Here is a 14,850-nt window from a genome sequence, read left to right on the forward strand (position 1 = left end):
GTCCACCTGGCCAGTCGCCATGCCTTCTTGGTGACCCCTCTTCCCATGAATAAAACGAGAGCAGATAAGACGCTGTTATACCTAGTGGCAAAACAGCCTGTTCTCTGCAGCCGGGAGTCCCAGAGCAATGGGCAGAGAGCCAAGAGGCAGAAATGGAACAGCCTGTGCCCTTAATGGGACCAACTAAGTTGGGAGGGGATGGTGGAAGCATGCAGTGGGAGGACTGGAGAGCTAAAAGTGCTGCTGCTGCTGCTTGGGGAGTGAACTGGCGAGAGCGCACAGGGCATGCGGCGGCGCCGGAAGAGGCTGAGGGGCAGGAGATGGTACAGGTGAGGACACGATGCTTTGGGGGCATGACGGGAGGTGGATGGTTATCACCCACTAGTCTGGTGTTGGTGTGTGTGGCGTCTGTTTACACAGCGTTCTTTCGGAGTTGTGGGGATGCACAAGATCGGCAGAGCTCTCTACAGCCTTGCTTTTGTGCGGAACGGCTTGAAGAATCGCATAGTGACTTTTTGTATGGGATGCTGAAGAAGACCCATGGCGACTATTTTATGGTGTTCTTTGCATTCATGGTAAATGCCCTTGGACTACAGGCGACTGTTTTCCAGAGCTGATGGGGATGCTCTTCTCTTCGAGACCCGGCAGAACTTCGGCGTTGCTTGTTTGTGTAGATCCAGGGCAAACCTCCTGCGTTCCCGTCCATTTGGAGGGGCAGGTTTTTGCAGGAACTCAGGCGCTGCTCATCTCTTTGGAATTTGGGGTGTATCTTTTTGATTTGTGGCATTTGTAAGGAAATAGTTCTGTGGGGTTTTCCCGGTGGCTGAGCCTTGGGAACTCACTAAATTTGTGCAGCAGTGCCAGTGCAAGGATGTATTTTTGGAAGGTTGGAGTGTCCAAAAGCCCACCCAACACGAAAGTTAAAGCAAAAGAGGGCAGTTGGAAGACTTATGACAACTGGGTTTTAGACCTGGAGTGGAGAATTGATCTGCAAGGGAGCAATAGAGGAAGAGATGAAATAGGTTTACCCCAGCTAATAAGTAAAGAGTCCAGTAGCACCTTTAAGATGAACCAACTTTATTGTAGCATAAGCTTTTGAGAACCACAGCTCTCTTTGTCAGATGCATCATTAGCTTTCAAGAGCCACAGCTCTCTTCATCAGATGCAACTTTATTGTAGCATAAGCTTTCGGGAACCACAGCACTCTTTGTCAGATGCATCTGGACTCTTTACTGTTTGGCAACTACAGACTAACACAGCTAACTCCTCTGGATCTATGACCCAGCTATGAAGTGCAGGATTGGACAGGAAATTTGGGATGCCAGAAAGAGAGACTATAATTGGGAGTAGGTCTTGATGAAGGCAGGGGGGTACTGGGGTCAGGGATTGACTAGCATGTGCAGCTGAGACAGTCGGAATCCAAATAGTGGGGCACAGTTGCCTTTTGAATGTGAAGGGGACCTGCTGTCATTTTGGGTCTTCCTACCCAATCTGTGTGTCTCTCTTTCTTGCCCTGTATGGATTGTTTTCTTCCTGTATGGGAAATTCCTGCAGTCATCTTTTGTTAGGCCTGGGAAGGGGCCAGCCTGATCGGGAAGTCCTTTTGCAGAAGACTCGGAGGGGGTTATTTCATTTTTTTAGAATTGGCTTTTGGCAGGACTTTCAGGGCTTCTGTTTCGGTGGGCCTGTTGAGGCTGGAGGGAAGGCCCTGGGTGGACTGGCGCGTTCGCCTCATGCCCACCGGTCGAGAGAGGGTCAGCTTTGCAAGCAAGTCATGTGTGTGTTTATGTGCTTCTCTGGTGTGATGATCAAGTGTGTTTTTCAGTTGTGTGGAAAATGTGTCTGTTGGGTGAAGGCTTCTATAGTGAGGAATATGCAGTTGTGCAAATGTTGTTATAATTTTGTGTGCACGGGTACATTTTTGTGGAGGGTGTTTGTGTAGTTTCTGTATGCTGTTGGAGCCACTGTGGACTTGGGGCTGGCTCCGTGGAGTGGCCAAGATTGACGGCCTTTGCATGAAGCACCTGAGAAGGTGGGCAGCGGCATGAGAGGGTTGGTGGCTTGCGAACCCCACTTCTTCCAGGTGAAATGGCTGGAGCCAGCCCTGAGTTTTAATGCCGTGGATGGAATTAGACTGGGAAAACCCAGGTTCAAAACCCTGCTCTGCCAAGGAAACTTGCTGGCTGGCCTCAGGCTACGACCCGTCTTTCTAGGATAAAAGAGGATAACAGAGAGAACTCCCAGTATATTGCCCTGATGGAGGGAAAGCAGGAGATGCGTATGATAGCAGGGTTGCATAGGAGGGGGTTATGTATAATTTTTTTTTAAAAAAATAGTCTCTTCATTTATCATCCATCTTTCCAGCTGAAGCTCAGCGCAGATTAAAGTTTTGCGTGCAAGGCAAATGATACCACATTGCGACTTGCGTGTTTCAGAAATGTGGTGTGGTGTGTGTACGTGGTTTTACTCATAAGAACCTCAGTGAGAGAGCAAGTGCGGTGTAGTTGTTAGAGCGATGGACTTAGGCCAGGGAAATGTGGATTCAAATTCCTACTTACCCAGAAGAGTTAGCCGTGTTAGTCTGTAGTAGCAAAATAGTAAAGAGTCCAGTAGCACCTATAAGACTAGCCCACTTTATTGTAGTATAAGCTTTCGAGAGCCACAACTCTCTTTGTTGTGACGGTTGCATCTGACAAAGAGAGCTGTGGTTCTCGAAAGCTTATGCTACAATAAAGTTGCATCTGATGAAGAGAGCTGTGGCTCTCGAAAGCTTATGCTGCAATAAAGTTGCATCTGATGAAGAGAGCTGTGGCTCTTGAAAGCTTATGCTGCAATAAAGTTGCATCTGACGAAGAGAGCTGTGGTTCCCAAAAGCTTATGCTACAATAAAGTTGCATCTGACGAAGAGAGCTGTGGCTCTCGAAAGCTTATGCTGCAATAAAGTGGGTTCGTCTTATAGGTGCTACTTAGCCAGACATTCTTTCTCACCCTAGCTTTCTTTGCAGGGCTGTATTTTTTTTTTTTGTAAATTATTTTTTATTAGGTTTTTAAATTTTGCAGGGCTGTATTGATTGGCAAATGAAGGGAGGGGAAACTGGATGCTGGCCCCCAACTCTTTCAAACAAGAGCAGAATAAAATCATAATACGTAAATTGGGGCAAGGGCTTTGGGGGAGTTCAGTGGAGGTTTTGTAGTGCAATAATATTGCTGCATCGTTGATGTTTGTGCGTACACTTGCATATTGGCAAACCTCCTTTGGCTTGAGATGCTACCATTCCACAAACAGAGACTTCTTAACTGGTGTGTGTGTGTGTGGGGGGGATATTTCATCATCCAAGCCTCTTCCTCTCCCCCTCCCATTCTGAAGTGGAATAATCCTACGAGGGCTTTTTGAACCATGTAGATCGATTTACAAGGAGAACAGGTCAAAAGTCAACTAGAAAATTAGGGGAGGAGAGCTCTTTTGGCTAGGCCAGCTCCTCTTCTCCTAAATTACTATAGAAATAACAACAACAACAACAACTGATTTATATGCTTCCCTTCAGGACAACTTAAGGCCCACTCAGAACGCTTTACAAAGTGTGTTATTACTATCCTGACAGTCACCCTGTGAGGTGGGTGGGGCTGAGAGAGCTCTGAGAGAGCTGTGACTGACCCAAGGTCACCCAGCTGGCTACAAGTGGAGGAGTGGGGAATCAAACCCGGCTCTCCAGATTAGAGTCCTGCCGCTCTGAACCACTACACCAAACTGGCTCTCAGATTACTGACCCAATCCCCTCTGTTAGCCTCTTAGAGTGAGCAGTGGCCGTTTCCACACTACTTACCTTCATCTAGAACGTCGCGAAAAAACCGCAGAAGATAGCGTCTTCTCGCGCGGGTTTTGCGCGACATCGCGCAAAACTCACACGAGAAGACGCTACCTTCTGCGTTTTTTCGCGACGTTCCGCAGCGTTCCGGATGAAGGTAAGTAGTGTGGAAACAGCCAGTATCTCATTTTTAGAGCAAATCCGTCCCTGAAGCGTGGATTTGGAAACAAGGCGGCTGCTTTGGCAGGACCCCATAACTGTTCTCCCTAATTATTTATCAAGAAGATGCTAACCCAGATGCAAATACTGATCCATATGCACGCCTTCCATGCAGATCTACCACAGAGATCCGGAAGGAGAAATCACGAGACGCAGCACGATGCCGCCGCAGCAAGGAGACAGAAGTTTTCTACCAGCTGGCGCACACCTTGCCCTTTGCCCGGGGGGTCAGCGCCCACCTGGACAAGGCCTCCATCATGCGCCTTACCATCAGCTACCTGAGGATGCACAAGCTGCTGACCTCTGGTAAGGGCCTGTATGTTCTTTTCGGGACGGCGGGGATCTACTTCCTTCTCTACTAGGGCTCTGGGAGGTAGCTGTAAAATCTTCAGGGCCGTATCTCACCACCATAACCACCCCGATTCCCAGACTGCGTCCCAGAGTCCTGCTGCTGTGCCTCTGACCGTCCAGAGCCCCAGGACTTCACAGAGGCGCTCCAGATTGGCTCATAAGCCACCTAGATGTGCCCTGTGCATAAATGCCTCCACGCACCCAAGTTCTCGCTGCAGGAGCTAGCTGCAATCCCAGGCCTGCTTAAGGGGAATGGATCAGGGGAGAGCAGAAAGCAGCTTGGTGACCGCTTTGCAAAGCTTCTGGATTAGCTCCTCGTACTGTTGGAGATGGCTTTCTTTCTTCAGATCTCAGAGATCTAGGCGTATCAGCCAGCAGCTGTTTAGAAGCATTGGTGAGCAGCAGGGAACTGGTGGGAAGCAGGTGATTCAGAGTTACTTAACCCTTCTTATAAAGCAGCAAGGCCCCTCAGGTTTCTTGACCTTGGACTGTAATGGAAAGCTTGAAAGTGCGTGGGGAATGCTTATTCCTAGCACCTGGGTTATAGCGCCCCTTTGTGATGCCGCCTCTCACTTCTTTAAAATCCCTTCTTCAAACCCACCTTTTCTATGAATGTCTTGAGCATGGCCTCTTTGCCTCCATCTCCTCCTGAAATTAAGTTGGCATCTGTGTAACTGCACACACCTTCTTTCCCAGTTTGCCCTCCCCTCATCCTGATGTTTTGTCACTCAGCAAAGTTCTGTGCACTGTGGTGGGTCTGAGCAGCTCCCTCATCGCAAAAAGTGGATTTCCTCTTTGCAAAAGGGGAGCCTTTCTTTTAAGGAACTACGCCTGGAAAAGCAGAACGAAACCTCCTTTGTTTATCCAGACACAGTCTTGGGATCAGGGCATTCTTTGGATCCGGGAATCGAGGGGGCCTACGTAGCCGATCCCTGGATCCTGCCTTTCTCCTCTCTTTCTGACTTCTGCTGCTGTGTTACAGGAGACTGGAAAAACAAAGCAGAAGCAGAAGAGCAGGTGGACGCCTATTACCTGAAGGCCCTGGATGGCTTCCTCATGGTCCTAACTGAGGAGGGTGACATGATCTACCTCTCGGAGAACGTCAACAAACACCTGGGCCTCAGCCAGGTGAGGGTTGTGCAGGGTGGAAGGAGGGCAGGAGGGAGGAGCACATTTTTGCTTCTTGGCTCTTTCAGACTTCCACCAGACTGGTGGGAAATGTGTGGCTGGGACAGGCAGCAGCCCCGAAGAAACAGAAGTCTAACCCATAGTGGCAGTGTGCCAAGGGGAGCAGGAAGCAGAGGGGAAGCTGGCGCCACAGCTGGACAAGCCAGACACACAGCCATGTCAACAGGGTGGCTGTGTGCCTAGCAGTGTGGGAGGCAGCTGGACTGGAGCCCTGCTTCTATACAACCAGCACTTGTGGTGGCTTTGAATAGGGGCTAACTCTCTTACTTACTTTGCTGTTCCTCCAAGGAGCTTAGGGTGGCATACATACTTCTGCCCCCATTTATTTCATCCTTCGGTTAGGCTGAGTGAGAAAGACCAGCCCCAAGCTTACTGTGTGAACATCTGAAATGAACTCTGCCCATTTCTAGTCCAGCAGTTTTCCCGGTTATACCACACAGGGGATTCTCGAGGCTGGAGGGTGGGGTGGAGTTTGGGGGCAGGATAGGCAGTGAAACTGAGTCTCTTGCAGTCTCCATATTCTGTAAGCTTTTTGGCCCAGTGACCCATTTCGTTTCTTGCCTGACCAACGGTAAGAGGACTTCTCCAGGATTGGTTTATTTGGGGTAGGCAGTAGGGCCGAGGAAGAAAACATCCGTCTCCCCCTTGTGTGAGGGCAGATGATCTATAACCGGGGATGAGTAAGTAAAATCTTTTCTCTTTTCTCAGTTGCTGCAAGGCCAAGTTATGTGTTATTTTGAGGATCTGGGACTCTGACACAGTATTTTAAAAAGCAGTCAGGTGGGGACCTCACTTTGGATTGGGGTTACAGCAGTTATGGGTGTGCACGTGCGTTTTCTCTTCTGGGGTCATAGCTTGGAGAAGCCAATTCCTGCCAGTCAAATAGCCCAAGAGAAAGAGTTAATCCCACCCCTCATCTTAGCACCACAGCCCTTTAAAATCCCTCCCCACTACTGACCGCGGCTGTCATTACATACTGAGATACCAGATCATAGACCTGCCAGTTAATGTGTAGTTCGGATCATAGACTCCCCCCCCCCACAACATTAGAATATTGTATCTAGGAAGCCTTTTTCAAAAACTTTGGAAGTCACTTGCAAAAAACCCTTCCCATTCTCATTATTTCCGAGTCCTGGAAACGTTTCCAGCTTTTAAAAAAACAAGCACAAAAAGCTCTTTTATCCTTTCTGAACAGCGCTGACATTTTTTTCAGTGTCTTTCAGAGAGACTTCAAAAAAAATTTTTACCCCCCAAACAGCAAATTGATTTCTTAATTGACCTTTTTGTTCTGCTGGAGAATTGAAAATACGATGACTGCAGTTTTTTCTCGAATGACAGTCCTCTGCCCACAAGGAAAACCGCGTTTCTAGAGCAATGTTTAAATGCTCTGATTTACACTTCAGAATTCATGAAAGCTGCTTTTCCTTTGACATGGAGTAATTATATTTGCTTCAAATGCGTCGCTTAAGTGTTTTGCAAAACATTCTGCTTTATTATTATTTTTTTCTTTTTTCTTCTTCAACTTCCCTTTTGTGCTTGAAATGTGTTCTTCTCTGCTGCCGATCAGATGCCTTTAGAGGATGTTTTCCTCCCAGTATGTGACCTGGCTCTAAAGTTCTTAATGACGATACGTGGGAGACTGGAGGAGAACATAGGGAGGGGGTGGGATTCCTGATTGGCTGGCTCTGGGGAGCCCCAACCAATCAGCTGGCTCTTGGCAGAGAAGTGCTCCCGTGCACATGTTTTCGCGTGTGGCGTCATGTTTAATGGAGAGGGTGCGCTGCCTCCAACCTCCCCCCTCCCTTAATTCTCTTTCCCCTTTTCTTCCACTAGCTGGAGCTCATTGGGCACAGCGTCTTTGATTTCATTCATCCCTGCGATCAGGAAGAACTTCAAGATGTACTGAGCCCCAGGCAGGGTGAGTCCTGCACGCAACCGTATTTTGCTTGCGCATCCATTGCAGGGAGGGGAGCGGAGGGCCCACGCAGCCCTGTCTCTGGGCCTGATACAAACGCGTCAGCATGGGTCGCTCCTTGGACGCACTCCTGTACTATACATGCCGTCTTGAGGGTTGTGACAGAATAATGTTAATTTTATTCCTAACAAGACAGAAATAGACTCTATTGTGGTTATGGGCTTGCAGCTTCAGCTTGGCCACCCTGAAGTCCCTTGCCCTGGTAAAACGTACTCATTCTCCCACCCCGCTCCAAAATGTGAGTCTGGGAGAGGGGTGAATGGCAGAACTACTTACAGTGCCCCCCTTATCCTTTCTTCATAGTGCCCCCCCATGCTACACGATCACATTCCTTTCCAGTACTTCCATCGGCTGTGCAGATAAATGCAGCTACTTTAAAAAAAAATATGCATACAGACTTTTCATTCCTGGAATATACTGGTAAACATTATAGCAGGGGTAGGAGTAGGGGGTTGTTCTGCAAATGTGCCTTCTAAAATGTCTCCTCTGCCTCTTCTGCCTTGTGAAAGCATCTCATTTCTGTCCAAGGGGAGGGGCCGTGGCTCAGTGGCTGCGCCAAAAGCCCCCCAGTGCAGCCCCTGACATCTCCCCTGAACAGAACACAGGCAGGAAGTATCTGGGAAAAGACACTTCTGGAGAAGGAAGGAGCGCTGGTCTGAATCAGTAGCTTCCTATGGGAGCCATTCTCTTCACGTGACACGTGCAGTGGATGGCCGGGGGGGGGGGGGTCCTAGTGCAGTCCTGATCCCCTCTTACAACTTCCTTTGCTCTACATCAATGACATTCTGATATTCCCCTCCCCCACCTTTTAATTGCTCTCTCGCTCCTGGAATAGCCTCCCAGGACACCCATGGGGAGGTGGGTCTCTCTCTTTCGTTCCTGAAATCACATTGTTTCTCTCCCATAATTGTGTCATCTTCACAGTCCAGCGAGACTAAGCTTTCAGAGTGTGTCACGTGTAGCTGCAGTCACGTGCATTCTTTCATCTCTGTCTTATATATGGAGTCAGGCCGTTTCTTCTGACTGGCGGTGGCTCTGCAGGGTCTCGGTCAGAGAGGGGCTTTCCCCTTGCACCTACTTCTGTCTGTCTCATTTTTACCCTGCCCTTCCTCCAAGGATCCGGAGGAGTGAGCCGTGTTAGTATGTAGTCGCAAAATAGTTAAAGAGTCCAGTAGCACCTTTAAGACTAACCAAATTTATTGTAGCATAAGCTTTCGAGAACCACAGCTCTCTTCGTCAGATGCATGACGAGGCATCTGACGAAGAGAGCTGTGGTTCTCGAAAGCTTATGCTACAATAAATTTGGTTAGTCTTAAAGGTGCTACTGGACTCTTTACTATTTTCCTCCAGGGAGTTCAGGTTTGTTAACCTAGGCTTCCTATTCTCCGTTTTATGTCAGAAAAAAAGCTCCCCCACTTGTTCTTCTCTCCTTCGCCCTCTTTCTGCCCTGCCTCTTTACGGGCTTTTAATAATCTCTAACCTTTCTCAGGTTTCTCAAAGAAGAAGGAAGTGAAGACCGAGCGCAGCTTCTCCTTGCGCATGAAGAGCACCCTGACCACCAGGGGGCGCACTGTCAACCTCAAGTCTGCCACCTGGAAGGTGAGTATGGCTGAAGCCGAGAAGGTGCACAGTTCTGTACCAACAATAATATGGGGCGGGGGGAAGAGGGCAGGCAGAGAAAGGAGAGCTGGTGGAGGGACATCTAAAAACCTAGGTTTGGGACTTCACGGAAACAGAGCTGTATTGGCAGTCTTCTTCCCAGGAGGTGTGAAGAGGAGAGAGATATACTCGGTTTTGCTCTGCCTCCTATGGCAGCCATTTTGGTGTGGTGCTCACCACTCTGTCTCAAAATTCTGAAGGTGCCCCCAGGCTCAAAAAGGTTGGGGAGCCTTAGTCTAGTAAGGTGAGATCCACGCATAGTCAGATACCAGAACCAGAATCAGAACCAACAGGTTGAAATTAAATCAAAAGAGTTTTCGGCTAAACGTCAGGAAGAACGTCCTGACAGTTAGAGCAGTTCTTTAGTGGAACAGGCTTCCTCGGGAGGTAGTGGGCTCTCCTTCTTTGGAGTTTTTAAGCAGAGGCTAGATGGCCACCTGACAGCAATTCTGATTCTGTGAACCTGGGCAGATCACGAGAGGGAGGGCAGGAAGGGTTACATCAGGGCTTAGTTCTCGAGGCCCCTTCTTACATGCCCAGGGTAATGCCGATCGCCACCTTGGGGTCAGGTAGCAATCTTCCCCAGGCCAGGGATCCTGACAGTGTTTTGCCATCTTCTGGGCACGGAGCAAGCGTCGCTGGGGGTGTGGGTGGGATAGTTTTGAATTTCCTGCATTGTGCAGGGGGTTGGACTAGATGACCCTGGAGGTCCCTTCCCGCCCTATGATTCTATAAGATATTACACCTTTGTAATGATTTATCTCCTGGATTATTGCTGTCTGTCTGGACAGGAAAACCCAGGAACTGAACTACTGCAAAAATGCAGGATCCAACTACGTGCGGATCCAGGTCAGGGTAAAGTATGAGAGAATTTAATTGAGGAACAGCAGCCCTTCATTGTTGGAAAGATAGACCTGTTTCGGTTACACACTTGAAGTAAAACAGCTTCTGAAAAATAAGAAAGGAATATCTCTTAATTCACAGCCTCTCCAGTTGTGGATGGTCCTCGCTGGTTTAAAATTCGCCCCTCCAGATTAATCAACAAAGGCTGCAGCTTTAACTAAAAACAAACACGATACATTCACAGCTGCTTCCTTGGTCTTTACGGTGGGGCCTGTCAGTTAGCGGGTGGGGCGAAGCCACACAGCTATAGCAGCTGCCATTCATCAGTTCTGTCCCATTGCTTTGCATAGGTCCTGCACTGTGCCGGCCACCTGAGATCATATGCACCTGCCAAGCCAGCAGGGGGCAAGGAGCCGGAGGGTGGCTTCACAGAGCCCCCTTTGCGTTGCCTGGTGCTGATCTGTGAAGCTATACCGCACCCCGCCAACATCGAGACACCTCTGGACAGCGGCACCTTTCTTAGCCGCCATACTATGGATATGAAGTTCACCTACTGTGATGAGAGGTGAGCTGAACGCCACCAGGCTGGGAACGTTTTGGGACTGGTGGATCTCAAGGTCTCTCTTCTCCCATACAGACATACTCTGGCACTCTTCAGTGGCTGTATAGCTTATATGTCGACTGTCCATGCTGCCTTTTCTGTCTGTCCTGGAATACCTTGACAAGGATCCAGAGGAGTTAGCCATGTTAGTCTGTAGTTACAAAATAGTAAAGAGTCTGATAGCACCTTTAAGACTAACCAACGTTATTGTAGCATAAGCTTTCGAGAACCACAGCTGTCTTCGGATGATGCATCTGAAAAAGAGAGCTGTGGTTCTCGAAAGCTTATGCTACAATAACGTTGGTTAGTCTTAAAGGTGCTAACAGACTCTTTACTACTTGGCAAGGATGTGCCTCTGGCCCTTCTGTTAATGGGGTTCTGCTGAAAGTGTAGGGCAGTCGTCTTTGGGAAGGCCCAAATGTGCCGCTTCATCAGGTAGAATTTTTGCTGCAGGCTAACAATATAACTGTAGAACAATAGTATAGAATACAATATGTGCTTATACTCAAAACAGCATAAATGTTACATTAAATATGAATCTTTATGTTCCAACCTAAAAATAAGGTTGTATATAAGAAATAAAATCTTAGTAAATGGCTGTAACTTGGAGGTTGTCTGGGACCAGTTTTAAATGTTTATCTTGAGCTTCCATGAATTCCATAAAAGGCGACCATTTCTCATATAAATTGATTGGAAATTCTGGTTCTCAGTGAGTGAGATGCGGTCTGTGTTTTTTTTTTCCATTATAAGATAGCTCCACATTTATTGAGCCCGGGTTGAATTGAAAGCGAATCTTTCGACATACAAGATCTTGATATGATGGCCCTAGCAGCACTTAACATGAGTGAGATCAGACCCGTGCGTATCATGGGAATGTCTAAGTTATCCCTTAAATTAAGAAGCGCCAATTCAGAACGCAGTTGAATGGTATAACCTGTAATCTTTTTTGATCTTTATGAAGATCATTTTCCAATAGTGAGAAATCGAAGAGCATTCCCACCACCTATGTAGAAAGGAACCTATTTGGTTGCAACCACGCCAACAGCGGAGGTCATAGGAAGAGTTTATATAATGTAACTTAAGTGATGTTAAGAGCCACCTATGGTACTGGCTTTAAAAAAAAAACGGATCATAAGCCACCTTGTGGGTCCTGCAGGACCAACATTCTAAAAAAATTAGTAAACAGACAAATATATTACAACCCCCTCCCACCTCTACTCCACTGTGCTCTTTGCCCTTCATCAATTCTTAGGTGCCTCGTATAAGTAACCATTTTAAAAACACATATATAATAAAAACAAATTTCTGTTTACAGCAAAATAGTGAAGAGTCCAGTAGCACCTTTAAGAATAACCAACTTTATTGTGGCATAAGCTTTCGAGAGCCACAGCTCTTTGTCAGATGCATCGTCCGAAGAGAGCTGTGGTATGCTACAATAAAGCTGGTTAGTCTTAAAGGTGCTACTGGACTCTTTAACTATTTTGCGACTACATACTAACATGACTAAGTCCTCTGGATCTGTTTACAGCAGTTGCCAAAACCCTGTTTTCCTTCTTCCCTCACTGCCACTAAAATCTTAAACTGATAGCAGCCAAGAAAGGAGCCAAATTCATCTTTCCAAGTTTCTATTAGGCATCTCCTCACGTTTGCCATGATTCTTGCCCTTCATGGTTGTAACCAGGGCTTTTTTTCTGGGAAAAGAGGTGGTGGAACTCAGTGGGTTGCCCTCGGAGAAAATGGTCACATGGCTGGTGGCCCCGCCCCCTGATCTCCAGACAGAGGGGAGTTCAGATTGCGCTCCGCCGAGCGGCGTGGAGGGCAATCTCAACTCCCCTCTGTCTGGAGATCAGGGGGCGGGGCCACCAGCCATGTGACCATTTTCAAGAGGTTCTGGAACTCCGTCCCCCCGTGTTCCAGCTGAAAAAAAGCCCTGGTTGTAACTGTTCCGTGCAGCAGTGATTTTCTTAGCTGCCTTGGGCTCTCCATTGAAAGGGTAAGATAGAAATCTGAGTGCATAATCTGCTGAGTCGAGATGGATGGATCCCTAGCAACCTGGGAGGGGCAAGTGAGGTTTAGTTTGGCCCTGGGAGCCAGCAAGCATGGGGTGACTTTTCTGGGGTATCCTTTGGCCTTTGCTTCTTGGGGAGGAGGGGACGCCAACCTCCTAATTGGGGCTCTGCAGCTGGGGGAGGCATTGCAAAATGCTGAGCCACTTCAGCTGAGCCTCCCCTTTCCAGTGTATCGTTCTGATTTTTTTTTTGCTTAGAAAGCTCTTACTGTGTCCCCAGAGCTGACCACAAGTTAGAAGCACTGGGCAAGGTTTCCCAACAACACTACATTGCTAGCCCATCTATGGCAGCGCAATGCAGAGAGTTCTGGGGTTTATACGCTGCACTGCTGCCTGTCTCTCCCGCCCTGCCATACTCCATGCCCTTGAACCCTTGGCGATTCCCAGACACCCTTGTCCAGCAGTTCGGGATGGCCAGGAGGGAGATCCAGGCTCGACAGGAATGTCTTTGGCGGTGCCTGATCCTCTTTGTAGGCTGTGCTGGCAGGTGTAAATTTATATCCAAGCTGGAGTGACTGCTAGCCCCAGCGTTGGGAGAGCTGCTTTATTGTCTCATTCTGGCCATCTCTCCCTCACTGTCTCCCCGGGCAGGATTGCAGAGGTGGCTGGGTATACGCCCAAAGATCTGCTGGGCTGTTCCATCTACGAGTACATCCACGCCCTGGACTCTGATTCTGTCAGCAAGAGCATCAACACCCGTAAGTCACACTTGCCCCACGCCTTCCTCCCCTAGGTTTTTTTTTTGATGGGTGACATCCTGATCTACAGGAAAAAAACCTCCTCCCTCCAGCAAAACAGAGAGAGAGAGAGAGAGAGAGAGAGAGAGAGAGAGAGAGAGTTTTCTCATAACAGCAGCATTGGCAGGGTGCAGGATAGGGTCTTTGGGATGCGAACGAATGCCGTGAGAACGCTGGTGTTTGTTTCTGCAAGCTGAATGTCTAGACCTTATGAGGGCTGCAGAGAGCTCCAAGGTATGTGGGTGGTGTCTGGGGAAATCTGGGCAGCCAGGGGAAGTGAGCTGCCTCCCCAGCGTGGCCAGCAGGAGCAGAGAAAGTGATGCAAAATGAACAGAAGCGCTTTTTAATCTTGATCACCTGTTTTCTTGGAGATAGATAGACCTCCGCTCTAAAACCTGCTGAGAAGCAGCAGCCCCAAACCAAAGGACCCAAACCAAAGGACCCATCAGGATGCTGGGTCTTTTGGCATTCCTGCAACGTGGCTTTTCTTCCTTCTAGTTAGAGCAATCAAAGGGAGCCGTCAGTTTATCCCAATGGTTCGGGGGGCACTGGGGCAAGGTGCTTGCGGCAAATCCGTGGGGAGTAATAATGCTGCATTGTTCAATGTTGGTTCCTTCCGTAAAGCGGGATTTCTAACACGAACAAGCTGGCTTCTTCAGCACATTGCAAGTCTCCACTTGTGTGTGCTTGGTTTAAAGAACAAGCTTCTAGACCTTATTGTTCTACAGGGAGAAACTGAGAGTCTCTCTACACAAGACATCTTATGCAGGGACGATCAAGTGTAGGGAGACAGTGTTAATCGGGAAGCGTAGTTTAAAAAGGCAAAGCTGGCAGAGATCGCTCCTCAGAGGGTTTGTTAATTTCATCTTCTCCTCCCCCCAGGCTCTGTCAGTTTCATCTCTCTACACAAGGGTAGTTTAAAAAGTCAGTGGGAGGGTTTGTTAATTTCATCTTCGCCTTCCCAAGGGGGAGATGAAATTGACAGAGCCTTCAGGAGACAAAGATGAAATTAACAAACCCTCTGAGGAGCGATCTCCACCTGCTCTGTCTTCTTTTTGCACTACCCTTATGTTCAGCTTCGTCTTTTTAAACTAAGCTTCCCAGCTAACATTACATCTTCCCTACACTTGAGCATCCTCACGTAAGTAAGATGTCTCCTGTAGAGAGACTCTGAGAATGAGGGACTTAGGAAACAGAAGAATTTAGGCCTTCTGTACAGCTCCATTTCTCCTCCTCCTCCTTACCCAAACGTCCAGTAACCTATAGTCCTATTGGTACCCATTTCTTCTCAATTCCCTTCTTTCAACCAGTGCTGGTAGCGAGCTTATTAGTGAATGAGAAGGTTGTAGAGCTAAGGCGGGGCGATGACTGTGAGTTTACGCAAAGGCTTTAACATACCAGGC

The 14,850-nt window shown here is 48.1% G+C and overlaps 1 protein-coding gene across 2 annotated transcripts in view; it reads left to right on the top strand.

Annotated features, from left to right (window-relative positions):
• HIF3A (hypoxia inducible factor 3 subunit alpha) overlaps nt 1-14,850 on the top strand; it is a 37,905-nt gene that overhangs the window by 12,938 nt on the left and 10,117 nt on the right. The window contains exons 1-7 of one of the 2 annotated variants that reach the window (XM_054999535.1): nt 228-329; nt 4,141-4,331; nt 5,359-5,504; nt 7,398-7,482; nt 9,029-9,138; nt 10,392-10,606; nt 13,302-13,408. In XM_054999535.1, the coding sequence (XP_054855510.1) occupies nt 286-329; nt 4,141-4,331; nt 5,359-5,504; nt 7,398-7,482; nt 9,029-9,138; nt 10,392-10,606; nt 13,302-13,408 (898 nt within the window). In that variant the 5' untranslated portion in view covers nt 228-285. Of the gene's footprint in view, nt 1-227; nt 330-4,140; nt 4,332-5,358; nt 5,505-7,397; nt 7,483-9,028; nt 9,139-10,391; nt 10,607-13,301; nt 13,409-14,850 lie in introns of those variants that run through there. The other variant, XM_054999536.1, reaches the window with a different exon arrangement.

Source organism: Eublepharis macularius, chromosome 15 (genome assembly GCF_028583425.1).
Source record: "Eublepharis macularius isolate TG4126 chromosome 15, MPM_Emac_v1.0, whole genome shotgun sequence".
Lineage (NCBI taxonomy): Eukaryota > Metazoa > Chordata > Lepidosauria > Squamata > Eublepharidae > Eublepharis > Eublepharis macularius.